The sequence below is a fragment of the Carcharhinus amblyrhynchos genome, chromosome 19 (assembly GCF_965287045.1).
Source record: "Carcharhinus amblyrhynchos chromosome 19, sCarAmb.v2.hapA, whole genome shotgun sequence".
NCBI lineage: Eukaryota > Metazoa > Chordata > Chondrichthyes > Carcharhiniformes > Carcharhinidae > Carcharhinus > Carcharhinus amblyrhynchos.
The window spans coordinates 19,619,427-19,640,871 of NC_137342.1; the positions used below are offsets into that span (position 1 = coordinate 19,619,427).

The 21,445-nt window shown below is 41.4% G+C and overlaps 1 protein-coding gene across 1 annotated transcript in view; it reads left to right on the forward strand.

Moving 5' to 3' along the window:
- The window catches only part of dyrk4 (dual-specificity tyrosine-(Y)-phosphorylation regulated kinase 4), an 84,338-nt gene that overhangs the window by 22,934 nt on the left and 39,959 nt on the right, over positions 1 to 21,445 (forward strand). The window contains 3 exon segments of the mRNA XM_080207853.1: positions 1,749 to 1,896; positions 4,588 to 4,751; positions 8,094 to 8,230. Of these exon segments, the coding sequence (XP_080063979.1) occupies positions 1,749 to 1,896; positions 4,588 to 4,751; positions 8,094 to 8,230 (449 nt within the window).

A 21,445-nucleotide genomic window follows, 5' to 3' on the forward strand; every position in this document is an offset into this window, starting at 1 on the left:
GTGAGTTAAGCTTTTGAACACCTCACCTTGCTCATTCCATCATATGTCCCTCATCTATCCAGTGGCAAAAGGTCATACAGGTCAAAGGCAGCAGTGTGGACATAGATGACAGGAGCACATTTGAGAATACTGGCCGTTTATAACTTGAGAGCACTCCAGGTACCTTTGCATTAAGCCAAGATTGGGACTTTTAAAAGGTCCAAGCCCTCCACTCAAACTCATGAACAATATCATCCACTGCTTTTTCCCTTTTTAACCTCCCTATTCAATCATTCATTTATTCCCTCATGCATGTGTATAATGTAGCACAGAGTAAGCTCTTTTTCAAGGTGTGTAGCAGCCAACATTCTAAAATGTTTCCCATTAATTCTCTATGTCACCAGTTCCTAAACTGGAAAAGGCATTGAAAGGGGGGTGGTGAGGTTATGAAAGCGATATGAGAGTTTTATTCCTCAAATCCTGAGATTGTTTGGGGTAGTGAGTGATGATATTAATCTGCTATGCAATTAAGGCAATGTATAGGTCCACTATTGATTGAGGGCATTTAGCACAATGAAGGAAAAGACACTGATGGTGTTGAAAATGACGAAGAATTAGAAGGACTCCCACACTTACAGCTGAAGATCTTTTGACAGCAACTCATTGGAGAACATTTCAACTGAACATACTCCGAATGACTGTACTCCAACATCTCCCAAACATCTCATATTTTCCAGTAAACTGCATCCACCCAACAGTAACATGCAAGGTCCACCTGTAAGGAATATTCTCTGCTCACAAAGATTTCAAAAAGGTTATTATTTTTACTGGCTTACACTTTGGGTAGACACCAATTAATACTCTGGCATAAACTCCTAATGCCTGCCTCGTGGTTATTGAATTACTCCATGTGAGCCCTATAAACTAAAGAGAAGGAACGATACTGAAATGCCCCCAAAGTACCTGGTCTCAGCTTGGCAATCTGTAATGTTGTATATACTGTTTCTCTGCCTAAGATATCTGAGGCTGCCTCCTGTATTGGTGCCAGAATTTACAGTGCAACTGGACTCCATCGTGCTCTTGAAATCTTGTGCCAGTTCCTCCTGGAACAAGAATGAAAGTGGGTTAGTGTGTGCCCTGCTCAAAGGTCCTGAAGATGGCACAGTGTGCATCGTGAAAGGCAGCAGCAGCAAGAGGAAGATATGTTTGGGGGAATGAACGGCATCAGGTTTAAATAACATTCAAGTGTCCTACTGGATCATTACATTTTCTTCTTGCAGCAAAACTAGGTCTCTCCGTTATGACTCCTTTCCATTGCCTGCTTGCTGCATAAGTACTTCTACTGTTGTACCAGAGAATCAGATAAACCCTAAAAGGTAGCATGCTGTCTGTTCCTTCAGTAACTTTCTGTGCAATGATCCTGTTTGAAAAGTGCACCTCCTCTTTCAGGAGTTGCATGTTGCCTTTTCAGCAATGGCCACCCTGTCAGATTCCCAATTAACAAATTGCGGAGAAGCGATATGATTAGCAGTTTATCCACTAAATGAGGCCTGACATTTGACCTCCCATCTCTTGCAGAGCAGCTGTGCCCACTGCCTGCCAGATTTATGATAGAAATGAACGATTGCTGTCAAAATCAGTAATGCTTTAATTTACTATCTACATTGTAGAAACAGGGTAATGGATACACTTTAGTGTTCAACATTAACAAAATTGAAATCAATGAGAATATTAAGACCAAGTAATAAAATAACTTTTCTTATTGCCAGGATTTGCACTCTGGTAACAATAATTCCCAGCAGATATTTCAATGTAGTTCGAAGGAGAATCAGCCAGAAGAAAACTGCAAAGTCCCTGCAAAGAAATCTGACAAGGGGAGAATGTTTGAAGGTTTCAGGCTGCCAATGACACCTGAAGGTATAATATTTGCCAGCAGTATCACAATATCCGTTCTGTTTGTTGCAGGGGGAGTGGAGTGAGATGAAGAGAGTCTCTTGTGTTTATTAAGCGATTGCCCTGTTTTACTGCCGATTGTAACTATAATTTTGTGACAAGTTTCACAGAGGCAAATTGAATTAGAACAGCCATTAATCCAAGTTGTTGAAAAATCATTAATTCACTGTTAATTTGGGTCTGGGTTCACACCAATAATAAGCAGTGGCCTAGTGTATTCTGCCTGCTGCCCATCCATCATTATCTGCCTGAAATTAAAATTGTATATTGACAGTGCGGAAAGGTGCAGCCACAAAGTCAAATTGCACAAATAAATTTTATATGTTTCACGGTTGTGTCTTGCCATTGATTGTCCACCTGATCCAGCACAGAAATGTATTTTGTTCCAAACTGGACATAAAAGCTATTATTTATTGGTCAATGATGAGTGGGTCAGTTTAGTTTCTATTTTCACTGAAACATTGCAACATGAGTAAGCTACGTAGCCCCGCAAGCCTGTCCGCTGCCTTTCAATTAGATTTTTATCTCAAGTCCATTTGGTTATGAATGATCTATATCCTTTGAAATACTTATCAAATCTAAATCTGTCAATGTTATTCCTGAACATTTCAATTGACTGGTAGCCTCAGCCATTTGGGGGAGAGAATTGCAATTTTTCACTGCCTTTTGTGTAAAAAGGTGCTGCCTGGTTTGACTCCTAGCTTTAATTTTGAGATTGTGCCTCCTTATTCTGGATTCCCCACCAGAGGAAATATCTTTTCTCGATAAATCCTCTTATCTTCTGAACTACTTCAATTAGATCACCATTCAACCATCTAAACTCAGAGGAATGTAGCCCAAGTATATATATCCTTTCTTGTTCAATCATTTTAGTCCTGATATCATTCTGGTCAATATATTTTTCCTGAAATGTGGTACCAGAATTGAACACAATTTGCCACTTGGGAACTGACTAATGGTTTCTGAGCACAACTTCCTCCTCTCTGTATTCCAATCACCTTGAGAAGAAGACAAATATTCTTTGAATCATAGAATCACAGAATGATTTGATTTATCATTGAGATACAGTGAAAAGTATTGTTTCTTGCACGTTATACAGACAAAGCATACCGTTCATAAAGTACGTGGGGGCAAAAGAAAAGAAAGAGTGCAGAATATAGTGTTATATTCCAGGATGTGGCGAAAGATCAGCTTAATGTATATATGGTTGGTCCATTCAAAAATCTAGTGGCAGTGGGGAAAAAGCTGTTCTTGAGTCAGTAGGTACATGATCTCAGACTTTTCTATCTTTTTCCCAGCAGAAGAAGGTGGAAGAGAGTACGTCCAGGGTATGTGGGGCCCTTGATTATGCTGGCTGATTTTCCGAGGCAGTGGGAAGTGTTGACAGAGTCAATGGATGGGAGATTGGTTTGTGTTATGGACTGGGCCATGATCACAACCCTTTGTAATTCGTCTCTATTAGGTTTTTTTTTGTACCTGTATGCTAGCTTCTGGTGATTTCTGTACTTGGGCTTTCAAATCCCATTGTTTCTCCACAGGCTCTAGTTGCTTGCCATTTTAAAGTAGTTGCCTTTATTGATGCAAAGTTAATTCCACACTATATTAACTTCACCTGTCCCAGTTTTGCTCAGTTATTTAATCTGTCTATGTCCTTTTGTAATGTCCTACTCCCATCTACATAATTTCCTGTTCCATCTAAGTTAGGGTCACCTGCAAATATGGATATATAACTCTATTCTTTTATCCAAGACATTTTATATATGGCGAAAAACTGAGACTCAAGTGCCACTCACAGGGGAATACCAATCAGAATACATTCCTTTTATCCCTACTTCCTGCCACTCAAATAATTACCAACCTAAGTCTCAAAGTTACGCCCAACTACAAATTCTACAATTTTCCAGTCACACTGGCCTTTACACCATAAATTCCTACCCAAGATCAACGGGCCTTTAAATGCTTCATCAAATTTTCCATCCTACCCATGACAATTCCTACAGTGAGCAGGGCTGGAAAACTTACCGCGGACTACTCTGCTCATTTCTTTTGTGGACCCGCAGCAGAAACCTTCTGTAAGTCCATGTGGAAAACATCCATATATCTGTTCACCATGTAGATATGTACCACCTTCTTTCTGGTTCAAAATTACTACTACATTTCTGTATTAAGTTTTAGATATTCATATATAGTTAGAAGATAACTTTGTTATTTAAAGGAGAATTCTCCTGTAAATCTTAACTTCCAAAAAGAAATCCACACTTTATTAATATAGCATTTAATTTTGCATTCAGAAATTATGAGGCCATTCATTTTTCTGTACCAGGTTACAGTAAGATAGTGACTTGTCTGTTGACAATTTCTAAAGGTATTTACTGTGGTTTCATCGCACAATTAAATATTATTTGGCAATTTGCTAAGTATGAACGCATTTAGCGTGAAGCATTTTTTTGCATTGTACTTGAATTCATTCTACAATTGTCTAAAGTTATATTTTTTAACCTCATTATTTTTTACAATGATCATAAATAGGGCAAGGACAAAATCAGATAGTTTTGCTGTTAAACATTCTGAACAATGAGAAATGCTCATGTAAAACTCAGTGGAGGAAAGTTACTTGTAAAACTTACTGGAGACTTGTTTGCTCCATTTAAATAGAAGCATTGACACATTTTAAAAGTGGACTGACGAACTATGAACACAAAGAAATCCTAAGTTATGAAGAAGTCTGGTTTCTTGGATTGAACAGTCAAAAGATAGAAGGTGCTTCTGATAAACAGCGCAACAATAGCTTTGATGATGAACACGGCTGTTACATTAAGGTAATTATTATACATTTAGATACGGATTTGTGTAACTTCCAAAAACGTTCATTTTTTAAATATGTTGTAAAAAGACAGATGACTGACAGTGCAATGGATAAAAGCAAATTACTGCGGATGCTGGAATCTGAAACCAAAAGAGAAAACACAGGAAAATCTCAGCATATCTGGCAGCATCTGTAAGGAGAGAAAAGAGCTGAAGTTTCGAGTCCAGATGACCCTTTGTCAAAGCCTTTTCTCTCCTTACAAATGTTGCCAGACCTCCTGAGATTTTCCAGCGTTTTCTCTTTTGGACTGACAGTACAGGTTCTGTTTGGATGTAGCATCCTTCGCGTGCTGCAGAAATATACAGGGACACTCATTTGGACATATTGATTTGGATTTTATTTTATGATTTGTTGGTGGAACTACAAACTGCTAATCCTGGAAGATTTCCTAGGATCAATCTTTTTGTACAGTTTTTGGTAAACTCCCAAAGAAAGAGGAATTGGCTACATTCACATGTAGGGCAGAAACTGACATGATGCTAAAAAATGCACGTCGCAAACTGATGTAAAAAGGGACATGTTTCCGCATGGTGAAGGGGGCCATCAACTAATATTCATGTCTAGAAGCAGACTCAGTAAGAAGCCTCGCAACACCAGGTTAAAGTCCAACAGGTTTATCTGGTAGCACAAGTCACTAGCTTTCAGAGCGCAGCCCCTTCACCAGGTGAGTGGGAGTTCTGTTCACAAACAGGGCATATAGAGACACAAACTCAATTTACAAAATAATGGTTGGAATGCAAGTCTTTACAGGTAATCAATTCTTAAACATACAGACAATATGAGTGGAGAGAGTGTTAAGTGCAGGTTAAAGAGATATGTATTGTTTCCAGCCAGGACAGTTGGTGAGATTTTGCAAGCCTAGTCAAGTTGTGGGGGTTACAGATAGTGTGACATGAACCCAGGATCCCGGTTGAGGCCATCCTCGTGTGCAGAACTTGGCTATCAGTCTCTGCTCAGTGATTCTGTGTTGTTGTGTGTCGTGAAGGCTGCCTTGGAGAACGCTTACCTGAAGATCAGAAGCTGAATGCTTGTGACTACTGAAGTATTCCCCAACAGGGAACACTCTTGCCTGTTGATTGTCAAGCAGTGTTCATTCATCCGTTGTTGTAGTGTCTGCATGGTCTCCCCAATATATCATGCCTCGGGATATCCTTTCCTGCAGCGCATTAGGTCAACAACGTTGGCCAAGTTGCAAGTGTATATACTGTGTACCTGGTGGATGGTGTTCTCACATGAGATGATGGCATCCGTGTCGATGATCCTGTTGCAGGGTTGTGTGGTGTTGTGGTCACTGTTCTCCTGAAGGCTGGGTAGTTTGCTGTAGACAATGGCCATTTGAGGTTGTGCGGTTGTTTGAAGACAAGAAGTGGGGGTGTGGGGATGGCCTTGGTGAGATGTTCATCTTCATCAATGACACGTTGAAGGCTCTGGAGAAGATGTTGTAGCTTCTCCACTCCAGGGAAGTACTGGACGACGAAGGGTACTCTGTCCGCGATGTTCTGTATTTGTCAAGCAGACTTCCAGGAAGAAGAATTCCCAGCTTCTATACATGAATGTGGATGACTGCCGAGTGGGAATGAGGTTACAGTGGGTCAGGAATTTATGTGTGACTCGGATCTCCTGGTTTGTCTTCCTCTTTTGCTTTGTCTTCCCTGTGCTGAGTGACTCATCCAGTAGCATTTTCCACATCTGTACTATTTTGGAAATCTCCAATGATTCTATCTGGGATGGTGAACATGTGAGAATGAAAGTGATGATTTGGTGAGTGTCTGCAACTAGTGCCAGATTTAGCTGGGCTGATTTCCAGTCTTCAGCTGCTTGTGTTCTATATTTGCTTGCTAATTTTGAAGATGTAAAAGGTAATGCAAAGCTCATGAGAGCTCTTCTGTCACTGAATGATATCCTCATATAACTTTGCAGCTTCAGGCAAACACTTTTCTCCCTGCCTTGATCTGTTTCAAAGATCAGAGTTTAAATATATATTATTGTCCATCACAAACCAACTGTAGGCCAGGACTTTCAACTTCTCCATCTCTCAAAGTTTGGGGAGCAATTATTGGCTCCAGTATTTCTGTTGGCTTTTCCTCCTGGTCAGCTAGTGGCTGGATGATTGGGCCTAGCACCTCTTAAGTTTTTTTTACATTCATTTCAGGGATGTGAGCATTTCTGACCCACCAGCATTTGTTGCCTGTCATCTAATTATCTTTGAGAAGATGGTGAGCTGTCTTGAACCACTGCAGTTCATATGGTATTGGCATTTGGAAGGGAGTTCAAGGGTTTTCACCCAGCAGCAGTAGCCAGGATTTTCCAGTCCGACCCACCACAGACTGAAAATTCCCACTTTTGGCTAGTGCGTCAAAATTTCCCTTCCACTCGCAACGATTGCTGCAGTGAGAAGGACCGGAAAATCCCAGACAGTGAAGGCACTGCAACATATTTCCAACTCAGAATTGTGCCAGGCCATGAGGGAAACTTGCAGGTGGTGGTGTTCCCATGTGTTTGCAGTTCTTGTCCTTCTAGGTGGTAGAGGTCATGGGTTTGGAAGGTGCTGTCATAGGGGTCTTGGCAAGTTGCTGCAATGCACAGGTAGATGATACAAACTGCTGCCACTGTGTGCACTGATGGATGGAGGGAGTGAATGTTTAAGGTGTTGGATGGAATGTTGATCAAGCTGGGCTGTTTTCTCCTGGTTGATCATCTTGAGCAGTGTTAGAGTTGCATTCATCTAGGCAATTGAGAACTATTCCATTACATTCCAACTTGTGCTTTGGAGATAGTGCACAGGTCTGGGGAGTCCCTTTAAACTGATCCAGATATTGAAATCCTGCTTGGGGATTAGATTCAGCTGCCTGATAGGCTCTCCCCCTCCCACCAATCCCGTTTTCTGTCTTTTCCTGTGGATAGGTAACCAAATGTCTGTGGGATTTGTATCTGGTCACATTATGAGGTAACCCTGGGATTTATCTCCATGAAGGGATGGAAGTTCACCTTGGCACACTTCCAATACTACAATCTTGGAGCCCATGATTCTCTAAGAGCCAAAAGCAATGACTTCGCAAGGAGAGAAATGGCTAAAAGACACTAATTGCAGATGAAGCTCCAATTTTTTCATTCAGAATAACAATTGAATTGGTTGTTTAAATGTTATTTTCTTAAATGGAACAAAAATGCAGGTCTCAGGTTTCAGTGCTTTTTAATTTCTTTTGCATCTGCCTATTTGTTTGTCTTATTAACAATTCCGCAGCTTGGAGAGTGAAAGACATTAACTAAAACTCCTCTTGTTTTTTATGTTTAGGTGTTGCATGACCATATTGCATACCGATATGAAATCCTTGAAGTGATAGGTAAAGGATCCTTTGGACAGGTGGTAAAATGTATGGACTATAAAACAAATGAACTTGTGGCTATCAAGATAATAAAGAATAAAAAGAGGTCAGTTGCATGTCAATTTCTGCAGCTGATGCTGAGAATTGCCTTTCAACTTTTATTCTGTTAATCCTACTGATACATGTTTAAAACTGGGGCACACGCAGGTTTAGATTACAACACCTCCCCATAACTGATAGAGTGACACAGAAGTATTAAGTGCAAGCACAGACTTTTGAAAGAGACCAAAGCTTTAAATAAAAACATTAATGAGAATACCAGATGGCAGTTTTATCTTCAAATTTAATAATTTTAGTGTAAAATAAATCAACACGTCATTATTATCTTTGAAACCGTAGAAATTTCAGTAAAAGATTCCTGAATCACATCTATGGATTTTATATAAAGGCAAGGAAGCGTTAAACTTAGAAGTTTAAGTAATTTGTATATTTCATTCTTGATCAAGTATGTCTACAATTCTATAATTGTGTTATTAAAGAGGTTCCCTGCTTAAATAAGCATGTTAAAATTTAGGATTTCCCACCAATGTTGCAAACAAATCCTCGTGCATTTTTATTATTTACATCAATGATTTTGTTTACCTGACTGCTGTTGAGTTCTGAGGTCACTAGAATAATGAAAATAGAGTTGGACAATTTAACACTTATTACAAAATATAAAGATCAAACAAAGACAAATTACAAAATGAAAACTTTTCCTTGGTCACAAATTTAACAATCTTGTACATGTAGTGACTAGCATTGTTTTAACATTTATACTTCCTTTCCAGTCCAAGAAAATTTCTTTCACTTCTTTGTTCTCTGCATTCCTGTTGTCTCTCCATCATATGGTAACGTTTCTTTTTAATTCCCATTGTGTGGGTGCTGCGATGAGCGCACCCAAGGTGCACTTTGTCACATTTGATTGGAACCCATCTGTACTTCTGTGTCCGGGTCATTAGCATTGGCCCCAGTATTCCCCAGATGAATTCCTGTGTCGAGAATGGAGATGGAAGTCCAGCTGCTGCTATAGGCATGAGAAGGCTTTTTTCACAGCAATGGCTGATAGCGGCAAAGCTTTCTATTGGCTGTCCATTGGAAGGCATCTAGGCCTGTTAAGTCTTCCTGCTGGCCTGTGTTTCTTTTCAATGTATTTATCTCATTTTGCCAGGAAGAGATCTAAACCACTGCCCTTTGCACTTTCCCTTGGTAAACTATTCCACAACTGATCTTCCCTCTAAATGAAGCCACGTTTCATTGTGCACTGTCTGAATCTAAGAGCATAAGAACATAAGAAATTGGAGCAGGAGTAGGCCATCTAGCCCCTCGAGCCTGCCCCACCATTCAATAAGATTATGGATGATCTGAAGTGGATCAGTTCCACTTTCCCACTTTCTCCCCATAACCCTTAATTCCCTTGTCTATAAGAAATCTATCTACTCGTGACTTAAATATATTCAACGAGGTAGCCTCCACCACTTCAACGGGCAGAGAATTCCAGAGATTCACCACCTTTTGAGTGAAGAAGTTCCTCCTCAACTCCATTCTAAACTGCCCCCCCTCCCTTATTTTGAGGCTGTGCCCTCTAGTTCTAGTTTCCTTTCTAAGTGGAAAGAATCTCTCTACCTCTACCCTATCTAGCCCCTTCATTATTTTGTAACTCTCTATGAGATCCCCCCTCAGCCTTCTAAACTCCAAAGAGTACAGGCCCAGTCTATTTAATCTCTCCTCATAAGCTAACCCCCTCATCTCCAGTATCAGCCTGGAGAACCTTCTCTGTACTCCCTCCAAGGCCAATATATCCTTACGCAAATGCGGGGACCAAAACTGCACACAGTACTCCAGTTGCGGCCTCATCAGTGCCTTGTACAGCTGCAGCAAGACCTCCCTGCTTTTATAATCTATCCCCCTCACTATAAAGGCCAACATCCCATTCACCTTCTTGACCACCTGCTGCACCTGCAGACTGAGTTTTTGCGATTCGTGCACAAAGACCCCCAGGTCCCTTTGCACAGTAGCATGCTACAGCTTTTCACCCTTTAAACAATATTCCCTCCTACTATTATTTCTACCAAAGTGGATAACCTCACATTTGCTAATGTTATACTCCATCTGCCAGGTCCTCACCCACTCACTCAGCCTATCCAGATCTCTCTGCAGACTTTCCACGTCCTCCACACAATTTGCTTTTCCACTCATCTTCATGTCATCAGCAAATTTTGTTACCCTACATTCAGCCCCCTCCTCCAGATCGTCTATGTATGTGGTGAACAGTTGAGGCCCCAGCACCAATCCCTGCGGCACTCCACTAGTCACCGGCTGCCTACCAGAAAAGCATCCATTGATTCCAACCCTCTGCTTCCTGTTGGATAACCAATCCTCAATCCACGCTAGCACTTTACCCCCAACTCCGTGCACCCTAACCTTCTGCAGCAACCTTTTGTGAGGCACCTTATCGAACGCCTTCTGGAAATCTAAAGCCACCACATCCACCGGTTCCCCTCTGTCTACTGCACTAGTCACATCTTCATAAAAATCCAGTAAATTCGTTAAACACGACTTCCTCTTCACCAATCTGTGCTGTGTCTGCTTGATCAAACCGTTCTTTTCTAGGTGTCCTGCTATTTCTTCTTTGATGGATTCTAGCATTTTTCCAACTACGGACGTTAAGCTAACCGACCTGTAGTTGTCTGCCTTTTGTCTGCTACCTTTTTAAAACAGCGACGTAACATTAGCTGTTTTCCAATCCGCTGGCACTTCCCCAGAGTCTAGCAAATTTTGATAAATAATTACTAAGGCATCTGCTATTACTTCTGCCATTTCTTTCAGAACCCTGGGATGCATTCCATCCGGTCCCAGGGACTCGTCCACCTTCAGTCCTGTTAGTCTACCAAGCACTACCTCTCTAGTAACAGTAATTGTATTAAGGACCTCATCCCCTACCAACCCTCTATCTTTAATATTCGGTAAGCTATTTGTGACCTCCTCCGTGAAGACCGACATAAAAAACTTGTTTAAAGTCTCAGCCATTTCCTCGCTACCCACTGTTAAATCCCCCCTCTCATCCTCCAAGGGTCCAACATTCACTCTAGCCAATTTCTTCTTCTTTATGTATTTGTAAAAACTTTTGCTATCATTTTTTATATTTAGAGCTAGTTTAGCTTCATACTCTATCTTTCCTTTCTTGATCGCATTTTTAGTCATTCTTTGTTTAAATCTTTCCCAATCTTCTAATTCCTCACTATTTTTTGCCACTCTGTACGCATCAATCTTTAATTTAATACTCTCCTTTATTTCCTTCGATATCCATGGCTGGTTATCCCTTTTCTTACAGTCCTTCTTTACCATCGGAATATGTTTCTGCTGAGTAACGAAAAAGATCTCCTTAAAAATCCTCCACTGTTCCTTAGCTGTCCTACCAACCAATCTGCACCCCCAATCTACATTAGCCAATTCTGCCCTCATCTTATCATACTCCCCTCTGTTCAAGCAGAGGACACTGGTTTGGGACCCTACTTTCTCATCCTCCATCTGCATCAGAAATTCAACCATATTGTTATCACTTGTCCCAAGAGGATCCCTCACAAGAAGATTTTGCTTAGATTCTTCAATCTCGCTGAAACTGGTGAAAAAGCTCCTGTCAATTGCAGAGAATCTCTGGAAATAAGAGTCCAAATGGCAAAAAAATGAACAAAATCAGCCCTCTCACAATTATGTTTTTTTAATGCTTCCTTAATTATTCCTTATTATGCTTTATTAAGCAATTATGCTTCTTTCATCCATAAACTCTGCAGTCTCTTTTGGAGGATCCCCAGAAAATGAAGGAGTTTTGGTCTCCTAATCTGAGGAAGGACATTCTTGCTATTGCGGGAGTCCAGTGAGAGTCCACCAGACTTATTCCCAGAATGATAGGACTGACATACGGAGAGAGATTGGGTCAACCGGGCTTGTACTTACTGAATATAGAAGAATGAGAGGGGATCTCAAAGAATCAAATAAAATCCTGACGAGGCTGGATAGGTTAGATACGGGAATATTTCAGATGTTGGGGAAGGACAGAACTAGGGATCACAGTCTAAGAATAGAGGGTAAGCCATTCAGGACTGAGATAAGAAAGAACCTCTTCACTCAGAGTTGTGAACCTGTGGAATTCCCTACCACAGAAAGCTGTTAGAGCCAGTTCGTTAGATATGTTCAAAGGGGAGCTGAACGTGGCCTTTGCAACCAAAGGGACCAAGGGGCATGGAGAGAAAACGGGAGTGGGATACTGAAAATGCATAATCAGCCATGATCATATTGAATAGTAGTGCAGGCTCAAAAGGCCTAATGGCCTACTCCTACATCTATTTTCTATGTTTCTATCTGGCTTGCTCTGGGCATGTAACCTCTGATGTGGAGATGCAAGCGTTGGACTGGGGTAAACACAGCAAGAAGTCTGACAACACCAGGTTTAAGTCCAACCGATTTATTTGATAGTAAACTCTCAAGCTTTTGAGGTTAACCTCTTCGTCAGGTGAATGGAGTGTTCACTCTCGATGGAGAGAACTCTCCATTCACCTGATGAAGAGTTTAACCTCGAAAGCTTATGAGTTTACTATCAAATAAATCGGTTGGACTTAAACTTGGTGTTGTCAGACCTCTTACCATGTAACCTCTGCCATGAGGTATTCTCTCTGTAAGCAAACATTTCATATCAATTCAATAAAGACTTACAATGGGAAAGCACTGCAATCACTGGAAATTAAACACTGCTCATTCAGCAGTGGACCAAGTGTGCACTAGTCACACACAGTATTAGAATCTTGGGTTATACATTGATGCCACACAATTGAACTGCTATATTTTGTGTCCCTCATGCACTGAACAGGCCAACACTCGGCCTTTCCCCAGGTGCAAGGATTCCAGGGGCGCCAAGTCCTGCCATTTAAGAGCTGCCAGCCATTTAGAGGCTGTAGTCAGCAGCGTCAGCAAGGAGGCAGTAGCCTCTGCTCATACTACACCTTCCTGAAGTCTCAGATCGAGGAGGCATAGGTGAGTAATTGTTGGGGAGGGCTGTTTTCAACTCCTTTTCTGCTACACAACTAAATGGCAAATGGAATTTAACGCAGACAAGTGTGAGGTATTGCACTTTGGAAGGACAAACCAAAGTAGAACATACAGGATAAATGGTAGGACTCTGAAAAGTGCAGTTGAACAGAGGGATCTGGAAATACAGGTACAGAATTCCGTAAAAGTGACGTCACAGGTGAATAGGGTCGTAAAGAGTGCTTTTGGTGCATTGGCCTTTATAAATCGGAGTATCGAGTATAAAAGTTGGAGTGTTATGATAAGGTTGTATAAGGCATTGGTGAGGCTGAATTTAGAGTATTGTGTACAGTTTTGGTCACCTAGTTACAGGAAGGATGTAAATAAGGTTGAAAAATGTCACAAGGTCACAAGGATGTTGCCAGGACTTGAGAAGCTGAGTTACAGAGAGAGATTGAATGGGTTAGGACTTTATTCCCTGGAGCATAGAGGAATGAGGGGAGATTTGATAGAGGTGCATAAGATTTTGATGGGTATAGATAGAGTGAATGCAAGCAGGCTTTTTCCACTGAGGCTAGGGGAGAAAAAAAACCAGAGAGCATGGGTTAAGGATGAAAGGAGAAAAGTTTAAAGGGAATATTAGGTGGGGCTTCTTCACGCAGAGAGTGGTGGGAGTTTGGAATGAGCTGCCGGATAAAAGTGGTAAATGCGGGGTCACTTTTAACATTTAAGAAAAGCTCAGACGGGTTCATGGATGAGAGGGGTGTGGAGGGATATGGTCCAAGTGCACGTTAGTGGGACTAGGCAAAAAATGGTTCAGCGTCGACAAGAAGGGCCAAAAGGCCTGTTTCTGAACTGTAATTTTCTATGGTTCTACCACCTTCCCCTGAGAAGCCCGCAGGCAAACATGCCATAGTTTTCTTATCATGTTCAGGGCAAGCCCCCAGCCTGCCACTGGGTTAATGCTAACAGTGATGGGATGAGGTCCTTAAGTGGGCACTAGGGGCCTCAATTGGCGGTGGGCGGGAAGGCCGTCCATGGACCTTCTGCACCACTGGCTTAACCTGGGTGGAAGCAGATAACAAGGCACCTTGATTATAGGAAACAGGAGTTATACAGTGCAAATCCTGGGCCCACTGTCTATGTCGGGATCTTTTTGCTAAATTGGGTTGCGATTCAGTATAGCATGTGATATGCACGCTATGTTCAGTTTTCTAGGGCATCCAGCAAGTTGTTAAGGGACTACCAAAAATGTGATACCCTCAATCATATTTATAAGTAGCTCTTCAACTACCTTTGACAAAAATGCACACCAAAAGGCTTATTAACACAAGCCATTATTATAAATGTTGCAATGTGGAGCCCGGAGGAGCTCCACATTAAAACTACAGTCACTGTTGGCCTCTGTTCTCTGTCATCCTGATTACGTTCCCTACCCACCCAACCCAATCCTGACCTATCAGCAACTGCTGTCCAATCACGGAATCACATCTAACAGTAGATGTTTTGCTTTAGGTTTTGCAAGCATAGGGTGGTTGAGTACAGTGTGCACTTGCCTATTAGAAACTGCTGGACGAACATGTTGTTTGATTCAATCAATCAGTTGTTCGGACGTTATTGCTCCAATACTGAACCCTGCAAGATTCCCATTCATTGCATCTTCTTGCCCAAAGTACTTAATCTTCACATGCATCCTACCCCCTATCACTCTGCAATTCAATTGATCTTAGGACACTGCCACTGTTAATAGCATGCCTGTCAATTTGCTGAACTAATTCTAGATGAGATTGTGAGCTGGACATCCTGAAAAGTCTATGGAGGGAATGAAGCTGTTCTGGATTTGCTGTGTCCTGATGTTGACACCACCCCAAATCCCCAAAATGGAAATATTTGAATATTTGGATAGACACTCATGCTTGCAGCAGTGCAACAAAGATGCCTGCTGTGCTTAAGATTCTATAAGTTCCACTGGTGCTGGTGACAAACTGGTCGATAGTTAGCTGGGTCTTCCAGATCCTTTTTTAAATAAAGCCACTCCACTTGCCATTCTTCAGCCTCGACACTTTTTTTTAAATCCCTAAGAATATCTGCCAGTAATTCTGTATAAACTTCCTTGTGTTTGTTAAAAATTCAGGTCTTCACTTGCCCAAATGCTTTATGTAAACCTAATTCAGTGTCTTTTTCCTCGGATGGTGATAGCTAACACAAGGGGACATAGCTTTAAATTGAGGGGTATAAATATAGGACAGATGTCAGAGGTTGGCTCTTTGCTCAGAGGGTAGTAAGAGCGTGGAATGCCCTGCCTGCAGCAGTAGTGGAATCGCCAACTTTAAGGGCATTCAAATGGTCATTGGATAGACATATGGATAATATTGAAATATTTTAGGTTAGAGGGTCATTAGATTGGTTCCACTGGTCGGCGCAACATCGAGGGCCGAAGGGCCTGTACTGTGCTGTAATGTTCTATGTTCTAACTAGCACTAAACACTAACTTATATTACTTTGCACAATCTGATGTTTGTTAAGCATTCATGTTGCTTTTAACCACATAGCATTCCTTTGCCATGTAAATATTGAACTGAAAAACCTTTTCACTACATCACATTAATCTTGTATCTGTTTCTGTAGCCAATGACATTATACATTTATGTTTGATCCCTTTCCTGTGATGTACTTTCTTGATTTCCTTAAAATTCCAATTTTGTATGGTTGCTCTGGAAGATTGTATCAAATCTTCCAGCACAATTGTTGAATCCTGCTATTCCGTCTTTGACTTTCCTCAAGATATCAAGATGTAAACCATCAGGCAAATCACCTGGTGATTTGTACACTTTATACTTGAATAACTTTCTTAGCATCTCACTTTGAATAATAGCTTTCACTACCTGTTACCCCTGATTTTTAAGGATTTCTAGAACCCCATTAACCACTTCATTTGTACTACAGTGATGAAATGATAGATGCATTAAATGAGTACGTTGCTTCTGTTTTAACTCATTTTATGTATCTCTCATTTCCTCATTCATCACTACATTTGCCTCTTTCACCTTTGACAACCATACTCATGTCTTGTCTATGCTAATATTGCTACTGTGTTTATGATAAGCCTTTATATTGTATTCTTTACATTTCTCCATCTCATATGTGTATGTATCTATCTATAATGATCCAGACTGTGGTGTTCAGGGCATGATTTCAAAATTTTCAGATGATACAAAGACTGGAAACATCGTGATGAGGATAGTCTTGAATTTCAAAAGGACATAGACATGGTGGTGGATTGGGCAGACAAGTGGCAGATGAAGTTCAATGCAGGGAAGTTTGAGGTGGTTAATTTTGGCAGGAAGAATATGGAGAGATAGTATAAAATAAAGGGAGAAACTCTAAAGGAGGTGCAGGAATAGAAGGACCTCAGTGTATATATGCAGAAGCTATTGAAGATGACAGGGCATGTTGAAAGAGCTGTTAATAAAGAATGTAATACTTTTGACTTTATTAAGCATTGAATTCAAGAGTAAGGAGGTAATGTTGAACTTGTATAAGATACTAGTTAGGACGCATCTGGAGTTCTGCACTCAGTTCTGGGTGCCACAGTTGAGGAAGGATTGTAGAATAATAGAACCTCTACAGTGCAAAAGGCTGCACCAACAACAGTTCCATCCTAAGGGGTAATGTAGCATGGCCAATCCACATACCCTGCACATCTTTGGACTGTGGGAGGGAACTGGAGAACCCAGAGTAAAGACACGCCAACACATTGAGAACATGCAAGCTCCTCACTGACAGTCACCCAAGGCTGGAATTGAACCCGGGTTCTTGGCACTGTGAGGCAGCAGTGCTAACCACTGTGCAGATCCACTTTGTAGATGTGAAGGCATCAGAATGAGTACAGAGGAGATTGTCGAGAATGATTCCATAGTTAAATAACTGTAGCAATGAGGATGGATTGGAGAGATTAGACCTGTTTTCCTTGGAAAAAAGAAGGCTAAGAGGAGACTTGATAGAGGTATTTAAGATCCTGAGGGGTTCGAACAGGGAAAATGGTGAGAAACTGTTCCCACTCAAGAGAGCATCAAGAACCATGGGGCACAAATTCAAAATAATTAGCAAAAGTAGTAAGAGTGATGTGAGGGCAAATGTTTTCATCCAGAGAGTGATTGGAGTGTGGAATAAACTTTCTGAGAGGATGGCAGAGGCAGGTTTAATCAAAGTATTCGAAAGGAAATTGGATTGCTATCTGAAAAGAAAGAATGGGAAAGGTTATGATTATAATGGAAGCAAGTGGGACTTGGTAGAATGTTCTTTCAGAGACCCGGTGCAGATTGATGGGTCAAATGTCCTCCTTCTGCATGCTAAAGATTTTGCGATATTTCCTCTGTTTTTAATCTCAATGTAATTTCCCTATATTTGTCATAGCTTTCATTTCTATTAACTGTCTTATGATTGCCAAATGCTCCTTTAATTTCTGATTTGTTTGATCTTCTAATTCACCTATGATAGCCTCAGCTTTCAAAGCACTTTTATCGCTACAGGAATGTAATTGCATTGTCCCCTTTTCATCTGCTGCTTAAATATTCACATTCTTCATTGATAATGTTGCTTGCTGATTTTTATTCCTCCGTTAATTTATGCAAAGTTCAATTTTAATCTTATAATTTGCATCATTCTGGCTAATGTTTATGCCCTCATTTTTAAATTTCCATTTAATTGTTTTTATTAAACTTAATTAACTGCTGTGCGATCCACTGTGAAGATGCGAAGGCATCAGAGTACAGAGGAGATTCTCAAGAATGATTCCAGGGATAATCAACTGTAAGTCATGAGGATGGATTGGCGAGGTTAAACCTGTTTTCCTTGGGAAAAAGAAGGCTGAGAGGATTCTTGATAGAGGTATTCAAGATCCTGAGGGATATGAATGGGGAAAATAGTGAGAAACTGATCCCACGCGAGAAAATCAAGAACCACAGGGCACAGATTCAAAATAATTAGCAAAAGTTATTGTAAATACAGTTAAAAGTAAATACAGTTTCCTAAAAAGTTCTCCAACGTTTTGGTTGCCACTTTACTCTGCGTTATTGCCCAAAATCAGGCCGCCTTCTTGATGTTTAAAAAAGCCCTGAGCAAACGTCCTCCTTTCTTGCCACTAATACCTTCCTTATCCTGGTCTATTTTTATGTTGTTAAATTAGTTATACCTATGTTGAGAACAAGTGCATAAGATATACGGCACAACAATAAGCCATTCAGCTCAAACCAGTATTTATGCTCCTCTCGAGCCTCCTCCCATCTTCTCTCTTCTAAATCAACCATTGTAACAATCTATTTCCTCCTCCCTCTTGCTCTTTTCCAGCTTCCCCTTAAATGTATCAAGACTTCACTTCAACTATTCCCTATGGTGGCGAGTTTCACATTCTCACCACTCTTTGGATAAAGGAGCTTCTTCCGAATTCTGTATTAGATTTCTTGGTGACTATATGGTGCCACAGTGGTTAGCACTGCTGTCTCACAGTGCCAGGGACCCAGATTCGATTCCCGGGCTTGGGTCACAGTCTGTGTGGGGTTTGCATGTTCTCCCCATGTCTGCATGGGTTTCCTCTGGGTGCTCTGGTTTCCTCCCACAATCCAAAGATGTGCAGGTTAGGTGCATTGGCCGTGCAAAATTCTCCCTCAGTGTACCCGAACAGGTACCAGACTGTGGTGACTAAGGGATCTTCATAGTAACTTCATTACAGTGCGAATGGAATCCTACTTGTGACTAATAAATAAACTTTATTGATGGCTTCTGCTTATGCTATTCCCACAAGAGGAAATATTTTCTCTGTATTCATTCTATCAAAACCTTTTAATACTTTAGAAACTTCTATTTAGGCTACCCTTCAGCCTTTTGTCTCAAGAGAGAAGAGAGCTAGTCAGTCTATTCTTTTCCTGGCATTTTTACCACACATTTCTAATATCATCCTTATAAATCTTCTTGTCTCCCTCTCCAATGCCTCTATATCCTTATAATGTGGCAACCAGAATTACAGACAGTATGTGGACTAACCAGGATCCAATACAAGTTTAGCATAGTTGCTAGTCTAGTTGAGGAATGATTGCTATGAAATTGGTATGTCCAAACAATAACAGGTATATTATCTATAAACTATGTACAGTTATTCATGACAAGGAGTTACATACCTGAATCCATGAACATTCTCTATCTTGATAGTCATGTGTTCTCTTACATCATTATGTTGGGGGCCGCTATCTAATACAGTTGCACACATTAACCCTTACAAATCCTAATATTAACCCCCTCAAGTCTTTGTCCTTTTTTTTGCATTCATATTTACAAACTAGCCCAGCTCCCCCCAAACCTGTGACATGACAGATTCAACCTATCATGAGGCTTCACAATTTTCCCTGGTCGTGTTCTTGTCAGATTTGGAAGATCGGTAGTCTCTGTTTGAATTCTTTTCTTGACTTGATCTTGCTCTCAGAGTTGTAGCATCTCTTTCTTTTTTAACTTCTGATGCAAGTTCTAGTTCTTCCAAATTTATGACTGATCGTTCCTGTTTCTAAATAGAAATAAGAGCCGCGATTCTCCCATCGTGACTCGTTACATTTCTGGCGGGTCACGGTGAGAGATGCATGTTGACAGCCTTGTTCCAGGATTTGCATATGCACCAGGAATGCATTTGCATCTCCCACAGCCGGTGAACAGTCACCGGTCAGGCAATGCTAGAAATTGGCAGGAAGACAGGTAAGTAATTCGTATCTTTTTCAAGTGTATTTTAAATATGTTTTCAGTACGATTATTGGGAACTTTCAGGGCCCGATTGAATCTCCCACCCCACCAGGAGTACTTCATTCCAGCGGGGTTTAGACTAGCTCCCCACATTTGGGAAACTAGCAGGACACCCTGCCGGAATGATGGGGACAATCGGGGTCCCCCAGGGGATCGGGCATGGCGGGGGGGGGCCTGGCACTGCCCAAGAGGCAAAGTGCCCAAGCCTTGAGGGCACCTTGGCAGTGGCCATCAGACAGTGCCAACGGAGTGGGGCCTATTGTGGGTGGGCCTAGGGGCAATCAGTGGGGGTGGGGGGGACCTACTGTCACTCTGCAGACAGGATCAGTCTGGGATGGGGGGAGATCAATGATTGAGGTGGGCTGGGGGGGTAGTCTGTCTCCCTTTGGGGGTCAGCGGGGAAAGATTTGCAGGGTGCGGGAATTGCCACTTGGGGGGGTAGGCTGTGCATTGTGGTACTCCAGGGCAGGGGTGGGGGTCAGGGCTGGCCTGGGAATTGTTGTGGGAGCGATCTGGCTGGCCAGCACATGGGGATACTGACAGATCAGAGCCACTGCCCATGCACAGAGTTCCAGAACTGTCAGACTCCGGCACAAATAGGCTCCACTGCCCTGAGTTTTTAACGATATTCACAACTGGGACCTCTGCAGTGCACAGAGTGCGGAGATTCCAGTGAGAAGCTGAACTGACAAAACAGTTGGAATCTAGGACAGTTTTCCTGCCAATTCAGTGCTTTTGGGAGAATTGCAGCCAAGATTCCTCAGGTTTCTCCATATAGTACTTCTGAAGTATGTAGTAAATAAAATCTTGTTTGAATGTTATCTATCTGGACCGTTACTCCCTTTTTCCCTTGGCCCTTCTTCTGGATCTGGACTTGATCCATTTCTTCCCCTCTTGCTGTTATACTTTTCTCAATTTTTCCTTCTCTTTTCATTTCAATTTTGCAGGTTCGTTCATCTCTTTGCATTTCACATGCTCCCTATATCCTTGCCTCTGGAGTTCATACTTGTCCCTTTGGTTATTTTTTTCCTGTCCTTCCTTACTTTTTGAGTGATGACTCCTTGCAGTCTCTCATTCTTGAACTCTCAGATAGTCCTGGACTTCTAGCCCTGGAAGTTATTCTTTAGGTAGGATTGGAAGCCATGAGCAACCCACCTGATCAGCGTCTTGGTTTCCCTCAATCCAGTGGACCTGGCTCATTAATAACTCCATGTTCTTCCCAGATAGAAAAGGTGGATATTGTTTGGCTTGGTTCCATGCCTAGTCTTTGTCTTTATTTTGCAGCTACCATCCTTGATTGCCATTTCTAGTGGATGGACAGGTGCAGATGTACTTTCTAGAAGTTCACTACTGATGGATGAATGTGGTATTTGAACAGAATATTCTGTTACCAGATTCTCATCTTCTACTTTTAAACTGATACTGCTGTGTTGAGTGATTATTCTCATTCTTGTGTTTTTTCTGGTCTAAT